The 27,791-nt window shown below is 43.0% G+C and overlaps 1 protein-coding gene across 1 annotated transcript in view; it reads left to right on the top strand.

Moving 5' to 3' along the window:
* LOC138468137 (spermatogenesis-associated protein 7-like) overlaps positions 1 to 27,791 on the top strand; it is a 1,832,011-nt gene that overhangs the window by 655,647 nt on the left and 1,148,573 nt on the right. Inside the window, exon 4 of the mRNA XM_069608567.1 lies at positions 624 to 671. Within this exon, the coding sequence (XP_069464668.1) occupies positions 624 to 671 (48 nt within the window). The remainder of the gene's footprint in view (positions 1 to 623; positions 672 to 27,791) is intronic.

Raw genomic sequence — 27,791 nt, 5'->3', positions numbered from 1 at the left:
CAACCTTTTGATGCTTGTAAATCACAGGCCACTGATGGAGGGATGCTGCACGTCCTGCGGTATCCAGCTGCTGGATACTCCACCTCTCTTTCTTAAGGTGATTTTTTACAGAAGATAGCGTATCAAAATATTTACCCCAATCTTAGATTTGCCCCTTCTAAATACCTCTTTATTTAGACACAAATTCTGTCAGATTTGTGGGTGTTTAGATTACAATCATAGGTTCCCTAGTGCACTGCATCTAAGATGAAGACTTGGAAAACCTGATTCGCTTTGTGGATTTGCTACAAACCTTAAGGACGATCTGGGCCCTGTGGTGTGCTCATGCACACCTGCAAATCACTCAGAAATTTACTATGAGATTTAGGAGTCTTAAGAATCACCCAGCGAGACACTGGACCTCCTCTTATCCTGGCAAAATAGCATTCCCTCCATTTTAATCGAAGGTTTATTGAATGTACAGTTATGAAAGCAGAATGTTTGCAATATGATAAGAAAGTTGCACATGTTGATAATTGCAAGATTCAAAATTCAAAGAAAGTTAACTAAATGAATATAACATGAAACTGAAAATATCCACTCCAAAGTCAACTTTGCTATTTATTTTATTTCTGGCCTTACAGCTGCTGTAGATTCATCTGCACCAAACAGCCTGCAAACGAGCATAAAATGTGAGTATCCCTTCGGCAAGCTGCCTGTTTAGCTTGAATTACTGGTTTAGATTAATCTACGTACCAAGATCAACGTTGATTATGCGTATACCGATACAGCGTGGCTTGCTGCTACGTCTTGCGTCACAAACCCCCACATGCTTCCATTTATGTATGATATTTCATGCAGTTAGGAAAATGCATTTTCTGTGTCTGTATCTAATTTAAAAAGTACGGTGTAAGATTGTGCTCAGTGGATGTCTTTGCTAATCCTCACTTAATATTAAGAAATAACGCTGTAGACAGCTCAGCCTGTAACTGGCGTTGGAGCCAGTGGTCTTGTGATGGAGTTGTATGACATAATACATTTGCAACCGACAAACATTTAATTCAAATTGCATTAGGACCAGCAGTAATTCGGTTATAATATATTAAATATGGAAGGGAACACCTTAGTTTATGAAAAGTCATCTGGCCAGTTGCCCTTTTGCTTTTCTGAGCAATGGCATAATGCATGTTGTCGTGCACTACAAGACATATTCTGTCTTTGTCAGCAAGGAGGCTTGCATAATATTAGACTCCAGTTCAATTGGCATGTTGCTATCTGCCGGGCACAGGAGAGTTATACATGTGTCAGTGAAAGTGGCCCTAAAAAACGGTTACAGGGCAGACTTACAGAAGTAGGGTGTGTAGACTAGTGTGACACATTTGGAACTGTAAGTGCTCTAAATTGGTCTTCAGTGATTCCAGTGTGAATTTCCAAATGAATAGCCTACAGCCACTCGTTTCTTTCTAGCAACTATTTTAATCTAGTGTTTTTCAGGGGTGAGCTATATTCTACCTTTGGTAACCTGATACAGGGTGCCTTCGTATTGGTAAATTATTTACTCAATCATTTTTTTTTTTTTTAAGATTATATTTATGAAAAATATAAACTGTGGAAGCTAGAAGCATTCTTCATCGCGCCTCCAGAGCAACATCTGGACATGTGGAGATTTTCAGGAGCTCAAAATGCACTTTTATCAACACATACCATCAGTATTTTGGCCCCACATGTCACCAGCACACGACTGGCAGAATGGAGGCTCCCGCAGATCCATGCACTGTCCACAATGCAGACACAGATCTCAGGCACAAAAGCATTGAGGTGTGAATTAAAAATGGAGCGTTTGTGGACCAGAAGTTAGAGCATTTGCCTGGAAAGCAAGGTGGCTCATGGGCTGTGGGTTCAATGTTCTCCTCCAATAATCTCCTTTTATTAATCCCCCAACTACTAATATTTTTTTTTACTAAGCAATGGTTGACCAAGAATACTCAAAAAAGGCTCTCATTCAAAAGTAATAAAAACACAAATAAATTGCATGACAAAAATGTCTCTTTTATTGTACTTTGGGCATTTAGGCTTTTAACAAGATACAGAAAAAGTGCACCTTTGCCATGAATGATCTTTTCCTGAACATGAACACTTGTATACAGTAGGTATTTTTATCGTTCATTCAACTCTGCCTAAACAGAATGAATTCTCATGGACCTCTCGCAAACACGTTACCGAAATAGTATTAACTCTCAAGAATTCTGCCAATAACTCGGAAGCATTTTGACATTGGCTCTAGTGTACACCTAAACTACAGCAAAAGCATTATTGGACTAGTAGTCTTTCACTAATTCAGCTATATACAGTAAGGTATACTGGCACCAACAAACCTCTAAGAATTCCTTTTTAACATAAAACTCTACACACATTCTCTCCTTTAATGGTTTATTTTCACTGCAGCAGATGGGGTCTTTATTTAGAGACCACTCAACTCCTCTGCGTACATCAAGTACAGTATAAACAGTTTACACAAATGGGTGGCTAGCCACCAAAGAGCAACTGGTCCAGGAGAGCCCCAACAAATCTCATTGGCACCCAGTAACCTGTTGAGTTCCACAATACTCTATCCTGTATCCTGTCATCTTCAGCCTCTACAAAGAACCTCTCGAGGAACTCCTCATCAAAAGCCATGGCATGATACAACAATATACAGAGGAATTACAGGTTTACCTAAATATCAACTGCACACATGACTGGCAAGCAAGATGTCGGGCATCTACCTAAAATGCAACCAGAGACAGAATGAAATCATTCTAGGAAACCCCATCAAGCATGCCCAAGTGCAGAAGTGGCTGGCAACCATAAAGCTTGATAGATTCTAAAAATTATACTGGGTTTTGATTGCGCCACATATTTGATAATTGATAATTTACCGGATTTCAGGTTTTGTGGAAATTCACACCATATAAAATAATATAAATGTGTACATCCATTTATTGATGAATTAAGGTGCCATGGGAAATATTTTAGAACATGACAACAAACATGTTTTTCCAGACCAATAGTCAAATCCTTATATTTGTTGATAAACACAATTGGTGGACCACCTGTGTTTCGCTCTCACTGTGAGCTACATCAGGACTAATTAAATATGCTTGATTATTGTTGTATAATTTATTATTGTAAAGTGTCATTTGATGCTGTTATTTATAGAATTCGAGTCAATTTCAGAGCAATGTTGATCATAGTTCATAAGTCTTGTGAGGTGTACTTCACAAAATTCAAACATAGCACTAGTAATAGTAAACAAGGAAGGAACTTGTGGATCCTTTTTCCTTTAAATGTGTTACCTTTGAAGTTGCAGTAGCATGTCACATGTGCTGCAGCATGCTCGACAGTCTTCAGAGGGGCAAAGAGGGCATCAAGGACTCCAGACTCCTGTGAGCAGGGCATGGACACCATACAGTTTTGTGAGGTATACTTTTATTTATTTATTTATAGGTGCCTTAAAATGTCGAATACATAAATAAAAGGACACCTCACAAGACTGGATGGTGTCCCAGCCCTACTCACAGGAGTCTGGAGTCCTTGATGCCATCTTTGCTCCTCTGAAAGCTGGCCAGCATGCTGCAGCACGTGTCATCACAGGACGTACGGAATTATGACGCATCACCGCCATTCTCAAGGAGCTGCCTTGGCTACCACTTCAAGCATGCATTGTGTTCAAAACATCAAATGCAAAGCAGTCACAGCTAGAACACAACTCTACCTGGCAGAGAAACTCACTAGAGACCAACTCAACAAAATCGCCATGATATTGCTAGACAGGAAATAATTGCAGGCGATAACAAATAAAGTGTTTCAAGTATTACCTTATACTCCCGGAAGGTTCATCTGTCTGCATTCTAATGGACCTGGGCACTTCAGAGGAGATAATTGGACTCCAAGAGTGGGAGGTGCCCACCTTCTGCTGTCAGAAGGTGTTTCCGCACACCAAAACTAAACGATTATTATAAAATAAGCCAGTTTTTATGTCAAAATTAGATGATTATATCATCTAACTGTTATGTCACAACTAGAGGATTAAACTATATTAATCCAGCTATGTTACAACTAGATTACATATTTCTTTATATATTCGATTTATCAACATTAGGTTAGATGCCTTTAACCACCACTATCCTTTAAAGCATTACATGAATCCCCTTTGTAACAGTCAAACTGCAAATGCCTGTTTTTTAACTCCCATAGTCTAGCAATTCTGGGATATCTCTACACATGTCCGCCTACTTCAGGTAAAAGCATTTACACTACTTGCATATCTCACCCCTCTGCCCCATATCCTATTCTGACATGTCTGCCTCATTCTGCTACTTTTTAACCATGTAATCTCTAAACCAGCCTGTCTGCCATCCTTCCATCTCAATTATGCATTAACCCATCATGCTTTCGGGAATCAACAGCCATACACAAGGCAGAGACCAGTTGATAGCTGCAGCATTCACTTGTTATAGGTTAACAAAAAGGCTCCAAATGGATGTAAAGCTATGTATCTCATTAGAATTATGTCATAGTATTGTCATAGTCTTTGTTCGCAATCCTATTTAATGTCAGATTAAAAATGAAGGTAGGTCTGTCTGCACTGAAACCTAAGCACACTTAGTGAAGTAGAAAGCTGTACCGTTGTGATAATACATCTAGGAGTGAAATATAACCTATAATATAATGTACTCGATGCTGGGGGAGATTGCACACCCTGAATAAAAGCACCATAAAGAACAGTGCAGTTAAGCGCAGAGGAACTGTCATGAAATGTCATATATAATAAACAGACATTGGAAAGCCAATAGGTACTAACTGCAATGTGTTGAAGGCAGCCTTAACTGAACCAACAGTACAATTGAGTGCTTTACAAACCATATGCTAAGGTATAACCCCACATGTGCAGGTGTTGCCACCATATGTTTAGTGCAGAATCAAATACCCCAATAATTTCTTGTATGACACTGCATTTCAGATATACTCTTGTAGGTGCTGCCATGATATTCCACATGTAGCCTCAAATCCCTGGCCCCTGCGGAGAAAGGAAGGACATATAAAAGATGGCTACATGCGGACCCCTCTCCAGCTGGAGTCGGAAAATGGTTTTAAACGTTTATTTTCATATGGCACACTCAGGGCTTCAACAATCACAAAACACACTCTATGGCCACAGGTTGAGTGAGATAACATTACTACGCTCGTGAGGGTTTATGGGGATAAATGTTTACATACATGTATTGATGAATTAAAGTGCCATGGGAAATATTTTTATTTTAGGTGCAGACTTTGGCAGACCCAGAGTCTTTCTACTGTTTCCACTGCTTCCTGAACTTTTTGGAAACAGCTACAAATACTGGCTTCTGCCACGGAGCGGCCGTCGAGTGAGCAGCTGCGTGTGCAGACTTTGGTAGACCCAGAATCTTTCTACTGTTTCCACTGCTTCCTGAACTTTTTGGAAACACCTACAAATACTAGCTTCTGCCGCGGAGCGACCGTGGTGTGAGCAGCTGAGTGTGCAGACTTTGGCAAACCCAGAGTCTTTCTACTGTTTCCACTGCTTCCTGAACTTTTTGGAAACACCTACAAATACTGGCTTCCGCCGCAGAGCGGTCGTGGAGTGAGCAGCTGAGTGTGCAGACTTTGGCAGACCTGGGCAGGCCGCGGAGGCCGTGCTAGCCACGAGTCGCTGCCTGGTCTGAAAACACCAGCCGCTGCCTAGTGTGGTGCCTGGTACTTGGAGCTAGATTGCAGCCCATCGAGGGCTTCTCAGACCATACTCCGCAGCCACAGCCAGAGCTGGAGCAGGGTGCGGCAAGTGTGGTTGCTGTCCGTGCAGGTATGACGTCTACTTCAATTTCCTCTACCCTTCCTGTTTCTGTAACCCCCTCTCTGTTGCCCCACCTCTCCCAATCTTTTTCTTCTGTTCTCCCTTTTCCGATTTTTCCCTCTCCCGCTACCTGTTCCCCCGCCTTACCTGCCGGCAGCTCCTCTAGGTGGAACGAGGCGGAGCCCCCCGATGAGTCCTCCGTCTGCCAAAGGAAACAGTCACCTTCGAAGCCAATTTGAAGAAGCGGGGTGAAAAGCTTGCCGCTTCCAAGCAGCCTCCGAAACCAACATCTTCCCCCAAACTCTGGATCCTCTATCAAACAACCCCCGTCGGCCTCCAGATATGCGGGTGGGAGGAGCTGTTCCTCCCGTTGACTCTGTTCCTCCCACTCAAGATAAAAAGTCCTCGTGCTACATGACACAAAAAACAAGTGTGATTGCATTGACAATGGGCACTGTACTGGCAGAGTCCCCGTCGCCACCAACGGGGGGGGGCACCAGTATTGTCAGGTGCGTCTGAGGGTCTGACTGTAGGTTTAGGCACTGTGAGCCATATTCTGCCCTTTGACACCGCTCACCGTGATACAGCTATCTACATCCATCAGGAACTCTCGTCACGGGTCGTAAATCCTTGACTCCGACCTTGGCCAAACGGCAAAACTTCTCACCGTTAATGCTAAAATGGTATGTGTCATTGATCTGCATACGATCCCAGCGCTGGAGGATTTAAGGAGCCCAAAGGATGTTTTTGCCCCTCCGCTTGTAGAACAAAACGACCAAGACGATAGCAAAATAATTGTGGATCAGAATAAAGTGCAGCCTCCAGCGTCACAGATCAATTCCTTTGTGGAAACCCCTTGTGAGAACTATTTGAGGTCAAAGGGCTTGGAGGTATCAGTCAGCCCTAGAGGGCGGGTTTCGCCCAAAGCCTCAGCTCCAACTCTTATCTGCGAGTCTGATGAAGCGGTGCATTTTGACCCTAACAAACTATGGGAAAAAAACAAAAAGAGGAGTACCAAAAGTCGGACATCTTTCCTTGGCTGCAGATCAATACTCCAAAACATATTGCTACAATACCAGCAAGATATCAAGAAGTTTGACAGTAAAACCAATGGCCTAAAAAAAAAAATTGGCCCCATTAAAGGACCAATCAAATCTCTTACCGTGAATTTCCTAAATGACTTCTTTAAGAAGAAAACTGAGGCACTGCCTAACCAACTGAAAGAATTAACCGACTGTGATTGAACCACCGCAAAGAATCAATACTGGCCCTACCATCAATCTTCTAATTAAAGAACCCGACATGCTCCTGTCTCTGAAGAAGCGGGAGAGCACGCCGGTACTTCAATGGCACTGTGGCAAGAAAGCTGTAATAGACAACCGAGCGGCTGGTCTTCGGAGTGGCAAGACGTCTTGTTTGGCCGACCCTACGGAAAACCTCGAATTTTAAAAAGATGATGGAGAACCAAAGAGGACAAACCAATCACTTGGCTTAAGTCCCCTCTTGAAGTCCACAAAGCAATTTATGGATGGAATCGGCTTACAGAATGATAGATCCCAAGAGCTAAAGACTTGGGTTTCAAGAAAAAGCAATGAGTCCATAGCAGCAAATCACAACAACATCAGTGCCTACGCGGAGAAACCCAGCCCGTGCCAAGGAAAGAGGATTTACTAACTCTGCAGAACCGATGCATACTCCGATACCAATGCGAAGATTGAGTGAACTTCAACATCTTCCTCCCCAAGACTCTCCGCAAAATAAAATTGACTTGTTAAACATCATGTCCACGATCGCGCTTGCGCCATTCAGCAAGCTTTACGAAAGAATAAACGACAACCTGCGTGACCAGGCATCGCTCACAGCCCTGATGCAAACTAAGCTGAACTAGCTGGGAGGGTTCATTGTGGGGACAGACGGTAGTTCGGCAGCCAGAATAGAACAGTCTTTTAGGCTGGATCAACTAAGATCCTCTCGTAGATCGACCTCTGTTAAGGAAGCATCCGGAGAACACACTCACAGACTATCGAAGTATACACAAACAAACTTTGACACACCAATAGATGAAAACACAAAGCCACCTAGGATGACAGACCAACCAAGCACGAGAACCATCGTTACCGATTCAAAAATTAAAAGACCCTTTAGAAGAAATAATTGCCATAATAGAGGAAGAAGAGGAGAAAAAGCAGGCAGATGCGTAAAGTGACGAAATCATCAAAGTTCAAGGAAAAGCTCTAAATCCCTTTTCATACACAAAGTCACCAGTACGCAATAAGGATAAAATCACTGCATCTGGCCAAAACTCATATTCTCGTATGGCATATTTAACCAGCAGAAGCCGCTTGCACACTTCATTTCCAAACCAAATCAAAATAACACTGCCCCGACGCAGAGTTCAAATAGCCTGAAGACCTGTTCTAAATCTTCGGGCCAACCGGCAGCAGTATCAACTAAGCGTCGGTCTGACGCCAATCAATGGCTGTAAAACTAGAAAAATGTACCCATGAGCCTAGATAAAGACCGAGTGACCCTCCCGGTGACGATTGTAGATGACCAGTTGGATTGAAGTCTGCACACAATCGACGATTCGGGCTCTGAAAGCAGTATGAGAAGAATCCCGAAAAGAAAAGAAGAAACGATGGCTACAGCAAGTGCCAATCTGGAACTGCCAGGTAAAGTGCAAATACATGACTTATCTCAATCGATAGCAGGTCACCGCAAACCAGAATTAAAAGCAACACAAGTGGCGCACCAAACCGGGGGCTCGTAAAACGAATCAAAAAGAAGTGGATTCATCGATTAACACTCGGGAAAACATCAGGAAAAGAAATGGGTTTCATCATGAAAGTACCCGCTTCCCGAGATACGACCCGAAAGTCGGCCAAAAATAACGAATCCAACTGAAGTACGTAGCACTGAAAATAGAAACAGTCATTCACCATTGAAAACACATATCACTAATACCCGAAGAAACTCAGGAAGCCGTGCTAGTGAAAGGGTTCAGAAAAACCTGTTAAAGCAAATAGAAAGTGACTGTATCTTAAGACAGAAATGTATCCTTCATCAAGATGATGGAGAGACTCTGAATAGAACTACCATCCTTAAAGTTCTAACACAAATCCCTAGTCTGAGATATATTCAGAACAGGGATTTATGGATTGTGGAACCCTGTCCTTCAGGGAGAAGAGACTATTCATACATACATTTGAACTCTAAAATCATCAAATTCCAACTGATGAAAGAAACAGAAAGCCTATTGATTCTGGGATATGACCTAACAGAAGTCACCTGCGCAATTAATCCAGTGAAAACTACGAGGAGAGGAGACTTGGAATTAGCAACTCCAAAAACAATGTTGAGAACTACAGTTGGATCAAGCAAACACTACATATGTAGGATGGAACATCTACGTACCTCTCATGAAGATCAAGGACCTGAGAGGTGTAGAGTTCTTACAACCTACCAATCTGACGCAAAGAGCCAGAAAGGTTGTACTCGTAAGGAAGAAAGCTCTGACTGATCAATGGCCCAGACACCCAGATCCCCATACCAAATGCAAAATGGTATGCCATCATCGAGAAGCAAAGGAACAGGGGTGAAAAATCCAGAACTGTGGTCTTGGCCTAAGACATCCAACAAACCCAAACAAAAAAATGAGCCACCATTGGTTAAGGATGGAAGTGAACAAGCCTTAACTGTGACGAAGAGTAACGGAGGAAAAACAATACTAAGAAAGTCTATCAAATTTGGCTGTTGGAGTACACATGGCTTTGAGCACCTCACCAAACCACTGATGTTAACATCGGCCAATTTGATATACTCTGTCTACAAGAGACAGGGCTAATCAATAAACCCCAACTCAATGGCTTTGGATTAATTTTCACGGCAGCAAAGAAAGGGGTTTTAGGTCGACCCTCAGCAGGTCTCATAACTGCAGTCAGAGCAGGATCGGGCATTGATGTACGCAAAATCCTCTCCTCGCCAAATTGGATCCAGGCAATGCTATTAAACTGGAAACACACAACCGGTGATTCACAGCACCCGACAGTGGAGAAAATTCTCCTAATCAACATTTACTGGAACCCCGAGATAACACCTAATGAGGAATTTATTACTGTGATGCAGAACCTTTTGGATGAGGTGGATTAAAAAAACTTGGAGCATTTTACAATTATCAATGGTGATTTCAATGCGGCATATCAAGGTATAGGTCAATATGTCAAACATCCTGACTAAAATCTCCCAGTGAGAAAACGTGGGAAGTTGCTGGAAGAAGTTATGGCAGCGCGAGACTTGCATAATTTACACTGGCTGCGACCAAAAACAAACCTAAAGACTCCATCGTGGCAGAGAGGTTTCCAACAAGGGACGATTGATCACGTATTTGTATCAAAGGACCTGCTCTCTGAGATTAACAACTTTAGGATCGAGTCAACGCGGTTCAGTGACCATAACCTCCTTATTACAGAACGCCTTGCTGCTAGGCTTCAGGTTTTTTTTAACAATCCACCTATTGAAGTGACATCTGGGGGGAATCTTAATTGACACTCAGTACAAACGACTGTCTGGTGACGGGTCGAAATCTGCAAAAAGCAATATGGGTGATTTGGATTACACGCCCCCTATCGTCAAGGTTCGCAAGCGCTGCTACGAATACAACTAAAGCTTTGGCAAGTTTCCATCACTGCTACAATAGGGACCTTGTGGAAAAAAGACAACTTCACAGACGGTTTAAGAACATTTGTCAGAAAACACTGTCACCAGAAAATACTGTGAGATGGGCAATGACCCTTCGTAACTCCAGGAGCTGGCTTACGCACTGCCGGCACAAATTATACCATCAAGATGCCGAACAAATGCTTCGTGAAATTTGTGGGAATAAGCCAAAGGAGTTTTAAGGGTGTTTTAAGGGTGCATCAAATAAGATGAACAATAACATTCAGAACAACATGAGAGAGGCTTGCTGGATATCGCACTTTGCCGCCCTTTATCCCCCGATGCTGGGTGAGACAAAGCAGAACAAGAGTCCCACTGGAGAAAAGATCAGAGACAAAGGTATCTGGAATATCCCCGCCGATAAAGAAATGATTCTAAACAAAATCTCCAAACTGAATAATTTAAAAAAAAACATTTTTATTTGTGTTTATCAAGTTTTTTTGATTTATCAAAGAGTTTGTTTCTTTCTGTGTTCTTACTGTTTTCTAATTTCCCTTGAGTTTCCTTGTGTTTCCCTTCGCTGAAGAAGTGGCGCATTATTCTGGCTTATTGTTCTGGCTTATTGGAGTTGTCAGAGTTCGCTTTGCTGCATTCGGTTAGAGCAGCTTGCATAATCTTCACTGTGGCAATTGACCAGGATGTTTTTTGGCCACTCATTAATCGTCGCCACCATACATCTTCTTCACTCATGATGTAAGTTACCAATAGCGGCTTGAGATATGCTTGTCCAGTCTGTTGGATAGCCGGGCAGACGAGTAGCAAGTATCTCACTGTCTCCGTCTGATCAGTTTTGTGGCATAACAGGCACGTTTTGGTGGTCAATTGGCCTCTTACAAATAGAATCTCGTTTGTAAGTAGCAAATTCAGGTGTGCTCTTAAAAAAGTTTGTCGCATCGGTTTATTTGGAAATCTTCGGAGCAGCTGCATTGTATCGTTTAATTTCTTTGATACAGGTGGAAGGTGTGTCAGGATCTTGTTTGCGTTAGCTTTTTCCAGAGTGGCAATCCAGTCTGCTTCCGCCAGTTTTTTTTTATTTTAGTGGGGTTCTGGATCAAGTCCTCTTCCGTACATGCGATGTGCTCCAGCAGGGCTCTTTTCTGAATTGCCCAGTTTGATATCATCTTGCATGTTCCTTCTTTGATTTAAGCATCTATTAGTTTGTAGAGGGGTTGTGTGTCTGGGAGGATTGTTTTCCTAAACAGAGAGATGCTGCGAAATTTCACCATCGCTTTTAAGGAGGTGAGGCCTAGCTCTCTTCTGATGGTGTCGGTCTGTGTCGATTTTGGCAGGTTTAAGACAGCTTTTTCAAAAGAAGCCCTCCAGGAGAAGCAACCGTATCTTTTGTCCAAGACTCTGGCCTGTGTTGTCAGGGAGCGGACTTTCATCCAGTGTTCCTTTTGCATGCTCTTTTCTGCGGTTGAGCTGTCAATCATTGCTCTCAGGTATCTGATGTTTTCGACAGTTTCAACGTTGACTTTTTCCAAGTTCCAATGGAAGATTTTGGATCTTCTCGGGTTACGTTCCAGAATGAGGACCTTTGTTTTTTCTTTGTTTATCAGCAGGTTGGCCTGCTCGATGTACTCTGACAGTTCGTTAAGCTGCCTTTGTAATCCAATCTCGTTTCTGTCCACCAGGGTGATGTCGTCAGCATATAGCAGACGTTGCACTGGGATGTCGCCAATTCTTGGGGGGAATGCTCTGACAGCTTGGCCTGAGTCTTTCAGATCGCCAATGAATGCTGTAAACAATGCCGGGGCCAGAGGGCAGCCTTGTTTCACTCCTCGGTTTGTTGGTATTTCTGCCGACAGTAAGCCGTTTTGATTCAATTTTACCCTCATTGTTGTGTTCTTATGCAAGGCTGCTATTGGTGCAAGGATGTTTTTGGGACAGTTCCAGGCTCTGAGCTTCGCCCACAGTTTCTCTCTGTCCACTAGATCAAAAGCTTGCGATAGATCTATAAACACAAGGAATGCTCTAGATGTGCCTTGCAATGTTTTGTTCTTGATTATGCTGAGCAGCATGATGTTGACTGTTGAGGTAGAGTTTTTTTTTAAATCCGGCTTGGAAAGGATCAGCGCATGGTGTTGTCTTTGGACATTCTTGAATTTTTTTTAACAATAGCATTCTGTAGATTTTCCCGATTGTATCCAAAAGGACGATTGGTCTGTAGCTGCATGGATCTGACCTATCGCCTTTTTTGTAAATTGGGACGACCGTTGCCATTGTCCATGATCTTGGGATTGATCTTGTGTTTGAGCAATTGCTGAACACCCTGCTGATAAATGGAGTCCAGTTCTCAGGGAAATTTTTCAGATCTATACTTGTGATCCCGTCAGGTCCTGGAGCTTTTGAGTTTTTCAGTTTTTGTAGAGTTTCTGTTATGCCCTCTTCATCGGAAACGTCTATCCATGGCGACTCTTGATCGTATCTAGGGAGAATTTCCAATTTTGATGGTGCTTGGAACAAAGATTCGAAGTGTGCCTGCCGTTTCTCTTCGCTGACGTTGTTTGTTGGAGTACTGTTGTTAGAGGCTCCTGTCAGCTTCATCAGCTTCCAAAATTCTCTTGCATTTATCCCTGCTCCGTTTTTCAGCATTTGTTTGGAGTCGTTTTGGTACAGTGTTGAACTACGACTTTTTATCCATGATTTGTATTTCCTTGTTTCTGCTACAAGTTCGTTTTTGAGATCTTCTGAGTTCCGGTTTTTCACTCACCTTTTGAGGCGTCTAATTACTGCTTGTTTTGCCACCACCAGTTTGTCATATTGGTGGGTTTTATCGGGCTCCGTCATCCTGTTCCTTTTGGTCGCTACTTTGAAGGGGCTTAGAAGAGGTTGGTAATCGACGCTGGATATGATGCAATCAAATTTTAAAGTCAGCTGGTCGATTCTTTCTGCCATCAGTCTGAGGCGGTTGCCTTGCCTATTGCTTTCAACGTCTAGGACCATTGAAGTTTTGTTTGCTCTCGTAGATTTCCATGTGGCTTGCAGGAGAATGTGGTCACTTGCGGCGGTCTGGATCACTTCAAATGATGTCATCTCCTTCTGCATTTCTTCCGATGCGAAAATGTAATCGATTGTCAATTTTTGCTTCATTCTTTCCCATGTTGGAATTCTCTTTGGATTTGGGAAGGATTGAGCCATGTTGAAAAAGCCTTGCGTGACCATTAATTCATTCCATTGGACGCCTCTTTCTTCTGCCGGCCTCTTCCGAGTTGCCTTTTGTACCATTGCAGTTTTCTCCTGACAGTTCACGTTTAGGTCTCCGCATATGATATGTTTGCTATTTTTTTTTCTACGTAAATGTAGTCAATCTCTTTTTCAATTGTTTTAAGGAACTTTGCGTCCAAAATTGTTTGTGGGTTCCAATAAACCACTATGATAGCAATTTTGGTAATCTGGTTTCTCTGTTTTGTAGCCCCGATTTGTGCCCAGTTCAGGATGGACACCAAATGGTGTTTCGAAGATGCAATTGTTTCAGAGATGCTCATTCCGCTTCCTGATCGAACTGCCAGAATAATGCCCGATGAGGGGCGGCCTAATCAGCTTTTCACTGACAGTGAGATTACAATGTCAAAGCCATCTAGGGATGGCTTATCCGTGAGCCAAGTTTCCTGTAGGGCTAGCACGTCGAACTGACCTAGATTGATTCCTCCTGTTCTCGTGAGGTGTTGAAACCCACATGTATTCCAAGAGCCTATTTTTAAGTTGGTCTCAGCAGCTTCTGTGTGTTCTTCTGCTCTTGTCCTCTTAGGCCCCGCTGCGAGGGCCTCGGATTGCTATTTTTTTGTAGGTTTGGAGAGTGCTTTGGGAAGCCAAGCCCAAAAATGATTCATTTGGCTTGGTTTGTCCAAATTCTCTGATGTCGTATTTTTGTTGGACGAGGTCGTTTCTAGCCCCCTCGTTTTTGCTGGACTTTTGTCTTCTCAAGGGGAAGCGGAGTTAACTCGGCGTCTTGCAGGCTGCAGCTGCTTTAATTGTTCCCCCTTGCTCGTTTTCGGAGGTCCCTGTGGTGACCCCTTTTCTTTTGGTGCTCGTTCACTCGGAGTGTTGTAGTGGATTGCATCTTGGTTTGAATTGAGCCATTGCTTGTTTGTGTGTTGTCTTTCCTTTCTCGCTGTGTGGTGACGTCTGAGTGGGGATTTTCTGGTCTTTTCTCTCTTACGTGTTTCCAGGTCGCTTTTATCGGACCAGTCTGTCAGCAGGAGACCCCTGCGGTGTAGATTGTCCTGGGCTTCTTTGAGAGATAAGTTTGGCGCTGATGACCTTATGTGTACGAAAGCTTTGGCTGTTGCATTTTTATGATATGGCTCGACCAGAAAGAGGTCCTCCGATCTCAACTCTTTTAGTGCTTGGCTTTTTCTGAAGATTTGCAATATCGTTCCTCTGTTCAGTGTTATATATTCCTTATTCCAGAATGTTTGTTCCATTTTGAATATTGTCCCGACTAAGTGTTTTCTGATTTTATGATCTTGTGGTGGTGACCGTTTTACTCTCACTCTGGATCCTGGTCTTTTGTCACGTTTGGTGAGGTATTTGCTTTTTTCATGCATTCTTTTGCTGTCCGGTGGTTGACTTTGCGATTTATGCCTTTGGGGTCGACTACTCCTTTCCATCGTTGTTTCTCTTTTTCCCTGAGTACTTGGGGGTGAATTCTGGGAGTGAGCAGTATGTGAGTTGCGAGTGCTCCTGCTTCTCACTGTGAGCTTGCTTGTAGGTGACGTACTTCCTTTTGCTGGTGTATCATCTGTCTTTTCTGAGTCTGAGTCTGGATGCTGAGTGATATTCATCAGCATTCTTTAAGAAGTCTTCGACAGTTATTGGTGATTTCGGTGTCAGGTGACTTTTGGAGATATTGGGGGAGTCATTTTTTATTTTTCGGTGGGCCACTTGCGCCTGAAAATATTACGTCTTGAGGGTCAATTTTGGATTGTATTGTGGAACTGCAACGGTCGGCTTTCTGCCTTTTTATTGGGTTCGAGGGAGCACTTAGTCTTAGGACTATTTGGTCATTTTATGTTCCTTTTTGGTTATTTTTTTGTTCCTTTTTGGGTAGTGACTTTGTGGAAGCCGACACCCCATCTCCCGACATTGCCTTTGGACACGGCAAGTTCGAGTTAAAGATGAAGGATTCTGTGATGGAGGAGAGCCGGCCTGTCGCTTTTCTCGTATTACTGTTGAATAGAGCGAAGTTGCTGCCCTGACTCTGTTTAAGTTTAGAAGTGGGGACTTCTTCTGCTAAAGCCGCTTGGCTGATTTCCTGCGTTTCTGTACCTTCATTTTCCGTCTTTTTAATTGCGATGATTTCGGTCTCCAATGTTGGTTGTTCGTGCCAACTTCGTTCAGGTAAGCTCTCTGATGGTTCTGTATTCTTAATTGAAGTTGGTTTTTCCATAGCTGTCACATTCAATTTGCAGAAGGGAGCAAGTGCTATGGTTATGGCTGACATGATTGCTAACATGTCTTGTTTTTTCCCAGGCGTTTCCTTTTGATTAGACATAGTGGCCTCACTGCATCTTCTGGGTTTCACAGGCATAGATAAGATGGAGTCTAGTGTTGTCTGCTGTAAGGAAGGTTGGGTAAGGAAAATACGGCTTTTGCTAGGTTTCACGTGGGAGGCACTGAGCTGGTCTTTTTTTGTGGAGATCAGTATTCGACCATTGGTTTTGCTAGGTGCCCTTTTTTCTTGCGGGCTTTCAGATCGAACGATGTTCATTGTTGAATTTAAGGACTCAATTTCTCGGTCTTTGCTTTGGGTCCTCTGCCCCTGCTTTGGGGTTGATGCTAGTGGCATGGTCATTGGAATAGTACTTGGTTGCATCGGCTCAGAGTTTCTGGATTTAGTGGAAATTGTTTGTGAATTGGAGGTTACACTGACTTTTGGGCACTGAATTTGGACTCTTGAATTTTCAGTCGGCCGGTTGACCGCTTTGACTGCTTCCCCCTGCTTTGTAGTTAGTGCTGGTGCAGAGGTCATTGCAATGGTTGGAAGTTGAATCGTCCCTAGGGTTCTGTTTCGGGGGGAAGCGTTGGTGAGTCAGAGATTTCACTGGTTTGTGGGTACTTATTTTGTGGCCCTGCATTTTCAATTGCCAGATTTCCCCCCTTACTTGCTTCCCAATTGGTTGCAGTTTGGTCGCTCGGATCTATTATGTTTGCTCCCACGTTGTTATTCTCTGACGTCAAGGGCAGTTCCGTCCTAGTTTCATTGTTCATTCCTATTTTCCTCACTTTGGTTACCGGGGCTAGGTCTTGAATCGCCTCCAGAATTTCTGCGTCCGAGATCTCTTCAGCGGCATCCAATTTTCTTTTACCTAGGCGTTTGAAAAAGTCTTTAAGGGAATTACCCTGAGTGTTCATTGCACTTGTTTTTTTCGGATTTCCTCTTTGCAGTGATTTTTTGGGGTTTTTATAAGTATTTTTGGCTTCAGGTGGATCCGTGTTGTTCCCCAGATTTGCATGCTGTTCATTGCTTTCTGCCGCGTTCGGCTGGTCTGTGTTTTTTGTCTTTATTTTCTGTTTTTGTTTCCTAGTCAGTTTTTTTTTATTACTTTGTTTTTTGGTCCTGATGTTTTTAATTTAGAGATTCCAATTTGTGAATTTAGAGTGCTTAGTCGGTTGATGTTAGGAGCTTCTATGTCTTCCCACTCCTCTCCGGTTTGTGTACCCTTTGGGGTTTCACTTTCTCTCAATGGTCCTCCAGAGTGAGAGTTATCTCTTGTGGTTGTTGTTGCTTTGAATGTAGTCTTGTCAATGGTCACCAGAGGGCTCCGCTCCTCCGTCGCATGGATCATTGCTTTCGTTATTGCCAGGGCTCTGCAGCCCGTGGGCAAGCGGGGCTGTCCGAGTGGACTGGGTCGATGCTTGCCTCTCTCAGTGCCTCTGCATCCATGGTCTGCTGTAAGGTAAGGTTAGCAAGCAGAGAAAGGGTTTGTTGTGGCGTCTTTTCCACTGCTGCGTTCCCATGAGCGGCTTGACTTTTCCCACTCGGTGACCCGTTCAGCTGACTCGCAGGCCCTTCCTCGACAGCCGTCCCCACAGTCAGCCCTCTGGCCGGCGGGGGGGTATTAGTGACGAGGCAGGCTCTGCAACCGAGTCCGCTGCTTGGGAGGTCAAGTGCTCATAAGTTGCGGGACCCGTTTTGAAGCGGGGCGCTGGCTCTGCCGCAGGAGAGTCACTGATCACTGGGATCACTAGCGTCGCTGTCCCCTGTAGAAATTTTTGGGGCGCCGGTGGTTAGAGTCTTGAGGTAGAAGTGGAGGCAGAGTTAGTGCCTTGTAGGCCTTGTGAGCTGGCACTTGCATTGGCACTTGAATTGAAGTGTTGCGGTAATTGTGTGCATTGGTGGTTCAGGTCCCGGTCCCTCTCCTTCAGCACACGCTGTTCTGCTGCAGTGATTGGCGCCGATTGGAAGCGTTGTCGGCCAGGCATTATGTCTTCAGCAGGAACCTTCTGAAGATTAGAAGGTTTAGAGCTTCTCAGGCTGCCAACACCTGGTTCTGTGAGTTGTTTTCTGCCTGAGGGAGAACGCATACTTCCATCTCCTGACTCTCCGGGCCTTGCAGGGACTGCAAGGACTGCGACTCCCTCAGCGACTGGCTCCGCGGTTGCTCCTCGGCATAGATGGGGTATATGTAGGTCCTCCTACTCAGTGAAAACAGTAAAAAGACTGTAGACTGTAGACTGGACCTCAGAGCAGAGCTTGAGGGTAGACTGCAAGGACTGTGACTCCCTCAGCGACTGGCTCTGCGGCCGCTCTGCTCTGTAGATGGGGTATATGTAGGTCATCCTACTCAGTGAAAACAGTAAAATGACTGTAGACTGTAGACTGGATCTCAGAGCAGAGCTGAATAATTCAAGGGCACCTGGTCCTGACGGGATCTGCAATCTGCAACTAAATAAACACCCTCAGTTGTGGGCAAACATATTGAGTAAGATCTTCTCCAACTGTAATAGCACCCAGGAGATTCCACCATCCTGGAAAAAAGCAACCATCGTCCCAATCTTTAAGAGAGGTGCGACAGATGATCCAAAACATTATAGACCAATCAACCCTCTTGGACGTGATGGGGAAGGTGCATGCCTCCCTGTCCCTGGATGCCTTCTCAACCTGGCTTCCTACAGTTGATTTTGCTGATCCCTTTCAGAACGGTTTTGTCAAGAACTCAGGAACCACCACAAACATCTTATTGCTCAGTACTATGAAGGCTAAAGTTCTGCAGGGTGGACCTCCTGTTTACATGGCTTTCATCGACCTGGTCGAAGCATTTGACCAGGTCAATAGACAACGCCTGTGGACAAAACTAGAAACAAAAAACTGTCCCCGCTCTCTCCTGGAGCCTATAAAAGCCCTGAATCAGGATACATCTGTTCGAGTTTGTCTCAGTGCAGAAGGTCTTTTTTCAGAGGAAATCCAGACAGCGAGAGGAGTAAAGCAGGGGTGTCCCCTTGCGCCCACACTATATAACTCCTATGTAGCAGATTATGGAGATTCATCCGGTGAGGTCAGACATTTTCCACCTTTGTTGGGAGGCTCTAAGATAGAAAGACTCCTATACGCTACGACATCATTTTGATGGACCTTACTCCCATTGGCCTGCATTGCCAACTCGACAATCTGGTGCTCTATCTGACAAAAAACAATTTACAACTAAACAAAGAAAAAACTAAAATTCTGATAATGGGTAACATTGCGAAAAGGTCACAGAATCTTTCATGGTATTGTGAAGGTCTTCGCTTAGAAAAAGTACGTACCTTCAAATATTTGGGAATAAAGTTTAGCAACAACAAGGAGGATGCGGCCATGCAAGAGTCGTTGTGGATGAAATTAAAAAAACCTAGCAGCACAAGCAAAGGCCGTTGATAGGAAACATGGCAGATTTTTCCTTATTCCCACTTTAAGATTCTTTAAGATGAAGGTGGTTACTGCTCTTATATGCGGCATGGATGCTATGCCGCTGGCTCCGAATTCAATTTGGGTGAAATACGAAAGCTTCTTCTGGCGAGCCGTTTGGGTTGTCCAAATCAACATTGATAGCGCTGATAAGAAGAGAACTTTGTCATCCCTACTAGCAACCAAAATGAGAGCAACCCTAATGCTCTACCGAAAGGTTAGAAATGCCTCAGAATCTAAAGCTTTGGACCTTATTCGAAGCGAGACAGCAGGTGGGGAAAACTGGATGTTATCCAAGTGGGACAACTCAACTTGAACATACTGAAAGAACTTAACGTAACAGTGGAAATGCTGATTCAAAACCCTAATAAAGTTTCAAAAAAACTCTTCGAAGCAGACTGGATTCATACTCTGGAAGTTGTCAACACTTATTCCCTGACGGCTAATTTGCCGTCCACTCCGATGAAGCTCAACGAGGTACGAGGGTACCTAAAACAGTGTCATGACAAAAAGCTAAGCAGAACATTCCTAAGATTCAGACTAAATCAGTTGAAAACCAACGAAATCTTAGCGATTCAAAACCAAGTCCAATCAAGTAAGTGCCGCTTCTGCAAAGAGTCTGCTAAAGTGGAAACTACCAAGCACTTGTTGTTAGAATGCGAAGGTCTCGCAAAGGAGAGACGCAGGTTTCTCGCAGACCCTTTGAAAAACTTTGATACTCTCAATTTAGATAATTTATGGGCATAGCTGACAAGTGGAAACAACAAACGAGGTGTGATCGGAGTGACTCTATTCCTGAAGTCGGTGAGCTTGCAAAATTTCGGGGAAATAATATAAAGGGCGATCTCACTCTGTCTCACATCTACCTAATTCTTGCATTGGGGCAAAAGGAAATGGAACTTTGCTTCTTTTTCCGTGGAGGATTTTTAAATTTCTTTTTGTAAAAATTGTAAATAAAAAAATATATATATTTTAGAACATGACAACAGAAATAGTCTAATGATTATATTTGTTGATAAACAGAATTGGTGGGCCACCTGTGTTTTGCTCTGACTATGAGCTACATCAGGGCCAATTAAATATGCTTGATCAGTGTTGTATAATTTGAGCAGGACGAGATGAGGAAAGACAATGAATGGACATATGGGGTGCTCGCCCCAGTTGGCATAGGTTAACAGGCGTCCAAATATCAGAAAGCATGGTCTTAGAGTGTACTCACAGTCAAACCCTTTATTTTATTGTTGTAAATCTTCCATGGCAATAGCTCACAGGTACTTTCCCCTCATCATTTTACGTAGTGGGCCTTTATTTTGAGATCTAAAGGTTATACATTCGATAGCAGCAACAACACATCATATCACGTGTCCATGTGATCATTGATACAAAAAATGGGTCATTCTGTCGTTTTTTGTTGTTGGGGGGCGTGCCATCACAATACGGATATCTTATATTCAACTAAGAACAAGATGACAAACTACCCCTGCCTTATGTGTCAATTTTGTAACTTTTGGACGAAAACGCAGATATATCTATATTACTTTGTCAGACCCTCACAAGGACCTCTGCTGATTCCAAAAGTAGTTTGAATTTTTGGCATCAATGTATCTTTTTTGTCTTTTTTAGCAGCATGACTGTATCAATCTATCATACTTTATTCAGGGACTGAAACAAGTCTACCCCCTTCCATCGTGCGGTCGGGTATGACAGATTGATACAATCAGGCTGCTAAAAAAGAAAAAAAAAAGACACAGTGGTGCCAAAAAGTCATGCTACTTTTGGAATCACCAGAGGTCCCTGTGACCTGAAGGTGCCATCATATTGAAAAGGTTGGTTTAAGAAAAACAGAAAATAAAAGAAGTCCCTATGTATAACGCAAGAATAAAACTGAAAATTAAACTGGAAGGGTAGTTATAAGGATGGAATCCATGGTGTAAATCATATATTTTGTCCTGATGAAGGCCCATTGTTTATTAGCAATAAGAACATGTGAGGATGGGCGTATCTTATTTTAAAGGGCGGAAACACCTTGGGCCTCATTATGAGCATGGCGGTACCGAAACCCGCGATTGGGCAATAACCGGCCCATTATAAGATGAAGGGGCCGGTAATTGCCCATTCGCAGAAGGCGGTATTGCTGGTCTCCCGATCCCCATTCTGCCCCATAGGTATTGGTAGGACTCTGCCCCGAGTTGATTTGATAAATTATATTAGGAACAAACAAGACAAGCTTGCTGAGTTCTGAGAGAGACTACAGTGGCAGTTTCTTGGTCAAATATAGAATGCTTGTGGTAACCATGATATAAATGAAGAAAACAAAAAACGGTTGTTTTGCTCACTTTTCAGGGATTTTCAGATATGGCAAGTTCGCATTGCTGACATACAACCCCTCCCAAATGCTGTTAATATTAAAAGAATGTCTAGGTGTACAGGCTTCCCAGGCCACAAGTGCACCTGGATGCACATTCACTTCTGTTTCATCACCATTCTCTCCACTTTGGCTGGCCAGCTGGTTGAGGGGCCACTCTGTTTTTATAGGTGCACTGGAGTTCAGCTTTGTTGGCTTGAGTCCTGAAGGTTTCCCTCTCTCCTCCTCAGTCCAGTGAAGTGGCCTACTGTGAAATAACGTGTCATACAGAGCATGGCATAGACTTATAGTAAATGTCAAAGCATAGTAACACAACATGAAAGAAGGACACAAGTCTGTCATTGCATGCTAGTACCATAGCTTGAGTGGCGATGATGATAGGGGCGATGCCTTCATACTCATGAAGATTTCCCTTCCATGTACAATATGCCCCATAGCCCCAGCGCAGTCCCTCAGTGCTCTAAATCCTCTTTGCTTGATTCAGCTTTGTTAATTCATGCATTTTCTTTCCTGGTCTTTGCAACACAGTACTGTGCCGCATAACACTAGGAAGCTAAGGCATGGCAGAATCTAAGAGCTATGTCTAATGCAAAACAAACAAGGAAATTAGAAATAAGGAAAACAATTAAACGCTATGCATCATAATAACTTCTGGACACCGCTGTTAGAGACTAAGAGAAGGGATGCTAATTGAAGTGTTTCTCCCTTTCCACCTCTTCACGCTGTACCCCATGTTTCCCAATGCCCAATTCTGGGGACACCCACCGGACACCCACATCCTGACGCTGATGCATTTTGTCAGATGGCACTGTCAAACTCCCCCTTTCCTGTTAACAGTAGTGGTTTCATATACACTGTAGAGCGAAACAACTCCTCAGGGCAAGGGACAATGATCATCATGGTCTAGGACCATACAGGTCTAGGGCTTGATATTGCAACTCACATAAAAGCTATATTGCCATATACCTAATCCATCTCTTTTTTGATCTTTACTTCTATGTCTTTTTCTCCCTCTCGGCTACTCCTTTCTACTATTGGACTATAGTCTGGTCACAATATTCTGATACCAAGAAAAGGCTAGGTGCAAAAAGGCCACTATATTGGTTATTGGTGCAGTATACATGTGATATACTTTATTTATAACACGCTTATTACTCAGAGGTTTCTAAGTGCTGACCTGGGATCGAGCCTGTGTTGCTCCATGCCGTCTTGCTTCCAAAACGAGCATGTTGCCGCTGAACCATCCTCCTGAGAGGAGTATAACTTAGCTGAAGATAACTTAACATATTGGCGCTTTATCCGTCTGAAATGAAGCCATGAAGAGCCCTTAGAAATGTAGTATGACATCAAGCACCCATGAAAATCAATGTAGAAGCTAATGAGCAAAGCCTGTTTCAACCACAGTGGAAAGCTCTAGTATGTGGGGTGGGCTGGAGGCCCACAAGGCTAGAGAATGTGCCTCCAGTCATGGGTCATGTTAAGACCTACCAGCATTTTGAGACATACAATCAACACCTAAATGCCCTCGAGTTCTTCTTAGAATATTGATTCTACGTGTGCATTGAAAACGAGGATGAGGGAAAATAGTAATTATGGCTCAACCTCCTTGCGCAACAGGGATTTAGATCAATGTCTTCCTATAATAAACCTTACTTTTGCCAAATCACAGCTGCATTCTTCTCTACCTCGCACTGGTCCTGCGAATCGCATCTGCCTGGACCTTACTTTACAGTCGGAAGCAGTGCAAGGTGTATGGCACGCACTGTAACCATTCTATTTGCAGACGGTAAGTGTGGAAACTTCCCACGCGGCGGCGGCGGCGGCGTGAGCAGCTGCTGCTGTATTCGGAGCCCACCATTTGCAGGTGATGTTATTTCCGCCAAGCAGGCCATTACTGATAAATATTTCATCAGGCAGAACTAGACGGGGGCTATTTTTAGGATCGCTCTCTGTGCGCAGCGACACGGTGAGTCGTCTCATTGGGTTGACCAACCACATTACATCTTCCTTTCTGCTGTTATCCGACACATTGCTCCCAGAAATGTGGCGCGTACTTTCACATTAGTGACATAAACTCTGATCTTGGCAGCTCTAAAAAATGTCCATTAAAATAATGCGGGATTTTTTGTAGCAGGTAAGAAAATGTGGCTATTTCACCATGCATTTTCCTTTAAACAAATGTATTTGCAGCTCCTAAAAAGTACACACAAATAGTTTGGAAAATGAGCATTAGAATCAAGTATGTACACCTCTCAAGGATACCATGCATATAAAATACACCTATCCGTTCTCAAAGCATTAGCGAGATACTGTTGTGTGGAAGAAACATGTCTAGATGAATGCTTACATCATTATTGGCGATATGGGTATTAAATTGTGACTACCAGATGGGGGTCGGGGTCTTTTTTTCATGGGTGTGGTTTTTTGGCCACATTACTGCAAGAAAAAAAAAGAAATGGGGTTTACTGGGGTGTTTCCCATAAGGAAATAAAAATGAACGTGGGTGACAGGGGTCTCCCTTGTGAAAGAATACCAACCACAAAGCGTACAATAAATGGTTCTGTGAAAGCCAGAAGAGCGCCTTGCACAGGAACGAGAAAAAAAAGAAAAAAGGGGGGACAGTAACAGCATGGATGGGATCGAGTGGCAAGGCCCCAGGAAAAGAAAGATTCCGAATACCAGGTAGGGGAGCGGGTAGGACTGAAAACAGGGTGTGCAGGGTCATGTTCCACAGAAATGGCAGTATTCTGGCAGGGAAAATAGCATGCCGATTAAAATACCTATTATATGAAATTAGAAAAGGTGTGTCTTTTTAGTTTTGGATCATAGGTGTCACCTTAGCTAATGGTACAGGATTCTGTGCAGCAGGGTGGAAAACGTTTATGACAATTGAGGAGGGATGCAGTGATTGTTGTTAATTGTTTAAAACAGCGTCTATAATCTCATTCACTTATCTCATTGGATGAATTTGTTGTAAATTGGCATTTTCAAGCATCCCCTGTCATCTCCATCACGTCACTTTGCATCCTCTTGCCTTATGTCTCTGCACTCCCTGATGCTGCCTGCACTTAGTACCTGCCACTACCTACATTTGTCCTGGATTCATCAGGGATGACACATTTAACTGCTCCCTTCTCTTCTCCCTGTATTTTGCACTTGTTTAAACTCATCCACTTGGTGCACTTAGTCAGTCTGAAGGTTAAAATTGTTTGAAAATAGTGTTCCCCTTCTTCTCCCCCTTCCAATTGTGGCACCACAAAGTGACTCTGTCTCACAGTGGCCTTGTTATAAATCAGAAATAAATACATACATTGCTTAACTTATAGCAATGTTCCCCTTTCAGGCAGGATCTCTATGCTCCATCCCTATTAACAATGCTTTGATTTTTGTAGGACATTATCATTAAATGAAAAGGAAGGTTTATTGCTTTATGTTTTTCTTTTGTTCGTTCAAGCTCTTGGGAAAATGTATTCTTGAGTTGGACTACTTAACAGCAAAGGTATATCACGATCCACTGAACGTGTGAAAATCATGAGTGATGATGCAAAGTACCTATTCATTTTTCGGCTTAGAGAACAACATTTCTTGTCAATTTCATGGTAATGTTGATTTGTGGTTTTTCTTGCAAAATACACTTGGACAGATTATCATTTTTGGTTATATTTTTACTTTGTTTATTGTCATTCTTTATTTTAAGGGATTTGTTGGCCTGGTCTTTACATTCTTTTGACATTATTTTAAAAAAGCAAGCACACTTGGGTAAAATGTTGTCTTTCAAATGGAATCCAGTTGCTCAAACCAGGGGTTTTGTGCACCATCTAAATCACTACCAAGAAATTTTAGCTAGATAGATAGATAGACAGACAGACAGACAGACAGACAGACAGACAGACAGACAGATAGATAGATAGATAGATAGATAGATAGATAGATAGATAGATAGATAGTCTAATGTCTCAAAATCCAAATGACCAATCTGTAGTTTGCTTCCCAGAGCTTCCCAGAAAATGCACAGGGAAATGCATGAAGAATAGGCTGCCACCCATTTTTGCCGATGTTATGGGCACAGAAGGACACTGCCTAAAACCACCATTGGACTACCCACACAGTAGTCTGAAACCCTTGGGAATGGCAATGCTGATTGCCAAATGCAACCTAGAATTGTTGGGAATTCATTTTCTTAAATCCCAAAAATGGGTGCAGTACCAGTACTCACCACTATCCAAAAGCCGGCAGTTTAAAACCACCCTGTGTTTCTCTGAAGGCAGGCTCAAACTGTCTATTTTAAACATTGCAACACATCTAAAAACTCACTGGACACCAGCAGACATTTGGTAGAATGGAGTGTTGTGTGCCTACAAAATCTGGGAAATGAAGAGCCCAGAACAATGCTTATAACAAGACAGGCTGCGCTGTGGATTTCAGCAGTTTAAGTAAATTTGGACTGAAAGACACTAAAAAAAATCTAAATGTTTAAATTGACTGAGTGACCTACTTTTGAGTGTCACATAGGTTGCAATTGTTTAAATGTCATAGTTTTAAACTTAGAATCAGCCTTCTAGCTGCATATGTGAAAATGTTTAGTTTTATTTGAATGCAGAAACTGGGGAACAGAAATGACAGCTTAAAGAGATTCCAATTTGCCTGGCAACTACCCCCATCAGGAGTGAAACTTGAGTCACAGCTGTGTTCCCAGGCCTAGCTGCCCTTTTGCTGCTCACACTAAGGATATGCCATCTATCTGATAATTGAATTACCTGTGCTCTGCAGGAGAGTGAACAATGCAACTCCCTTCACCCAGGCAGAGGGTTTATTGAGAGGATCATAAATGGCTTCCTCTTGAACAATGAGCCTCTCCTGACTCAGGCAAAGGTTTTATTACAGCAGTCGTAAAATGTAGCTTCCTCTTGGCAGAAGCTGGGAGGAGCACTGCCTGTGAGAGCAAGCTGGCTTGGCAGAACTGGATAAACCAGTATTTCTACCTTGTGCTGAGAGGAAACCACAACCCTTTGGAGCCAGAACATAACTCTAAAAAGATGAATAACTCATAGAGCAGACATGTGAAAATTTTATAAATGATACCATAATTCTTGTGATTTTTCTGCCCACAGTTTAAGAGGTTTTTAGAACTGGTGGTATGTTCAGGGGGGTTTTAGCGGAAAAGTGGATATTACTCTAAATGTATGCATGTTAAAAATCTGAAACTTCATCAGTTAATGTCCATACTCCCTGCACACATGTATGTAAAGTTGGGTCAATGTCAGAAATTGAAAAATCAGTTAAAAAGTCAATTATGTGCCATTTCTGAATGCAAGCTCTTAGAAACAGCAGATTTGGACAGAGACATGGCTAAATTCAGCCACACCATGTATATGTAATTTCAAGCAACTGTGTAACTGTGAAATATGTCTTTTATTATCAAATATAGAATGTGTGCAATCTGACAGAGGAGTGTCCTATCTGCAAGCCATAAAATGACATCACTCTGACACAACTTAGCTTCGCCAATCAAATGATAAATGGAAGTTTGACCAATTAGAAGCTGAGAGAGAGGTAGGGTCAGTGATGCTAGAACACACCCACATTCTAAACACATAAAAGCAGACAGACAGGACAGATAGGGACCTTGAATTCCATCTGCAGCGGGACGCTCTGCCGGGAAAATCCATACTTTACCTCCATCAACCTTCAGAGAGCAGACGTAGAGACTTCAATCTATCCAGAACTAGAGACCCAGACCAGAGAACCAGAGAGAGCTGACCCAGATCACTGTGAAGTGCAGAGACCAGAGGCGAGTTTAAAACCTGACCAGATCCATGGCGAGGCCCATTTCACTCAAGAATATAGTGTGAGTACCTAGAAAACTGTGCAGAACCAATCTCCTAGTTAAAATAATATAATTCAATCTATTTAATCTAAGTAGAACTGCCTCCTAACTGTCACCCGTCATTCTAGCTGCAAAATTTGTCACTTGTCATTTCCTAGTT

This window comes from Ambystoma mexicanum, chromosome 4q, assembly GCF_040938575.1.
Source record: "Ambystoma mexicanum isolate Mex_15411 chromosome 4q, UKY_AmexF1_1, whole genome shotgun sequence".
Classification (NCBI taxonomy): domain Eukaryota; kingdom Metazoa; phylum Chordata; class Amphibia; order Caudata; family Ambystomatidae; genus Ambystoma; species Ambystoma mexicanum.
This window is presented reverse-complemented; position numbering and strand designations above follow the sequence as displayed.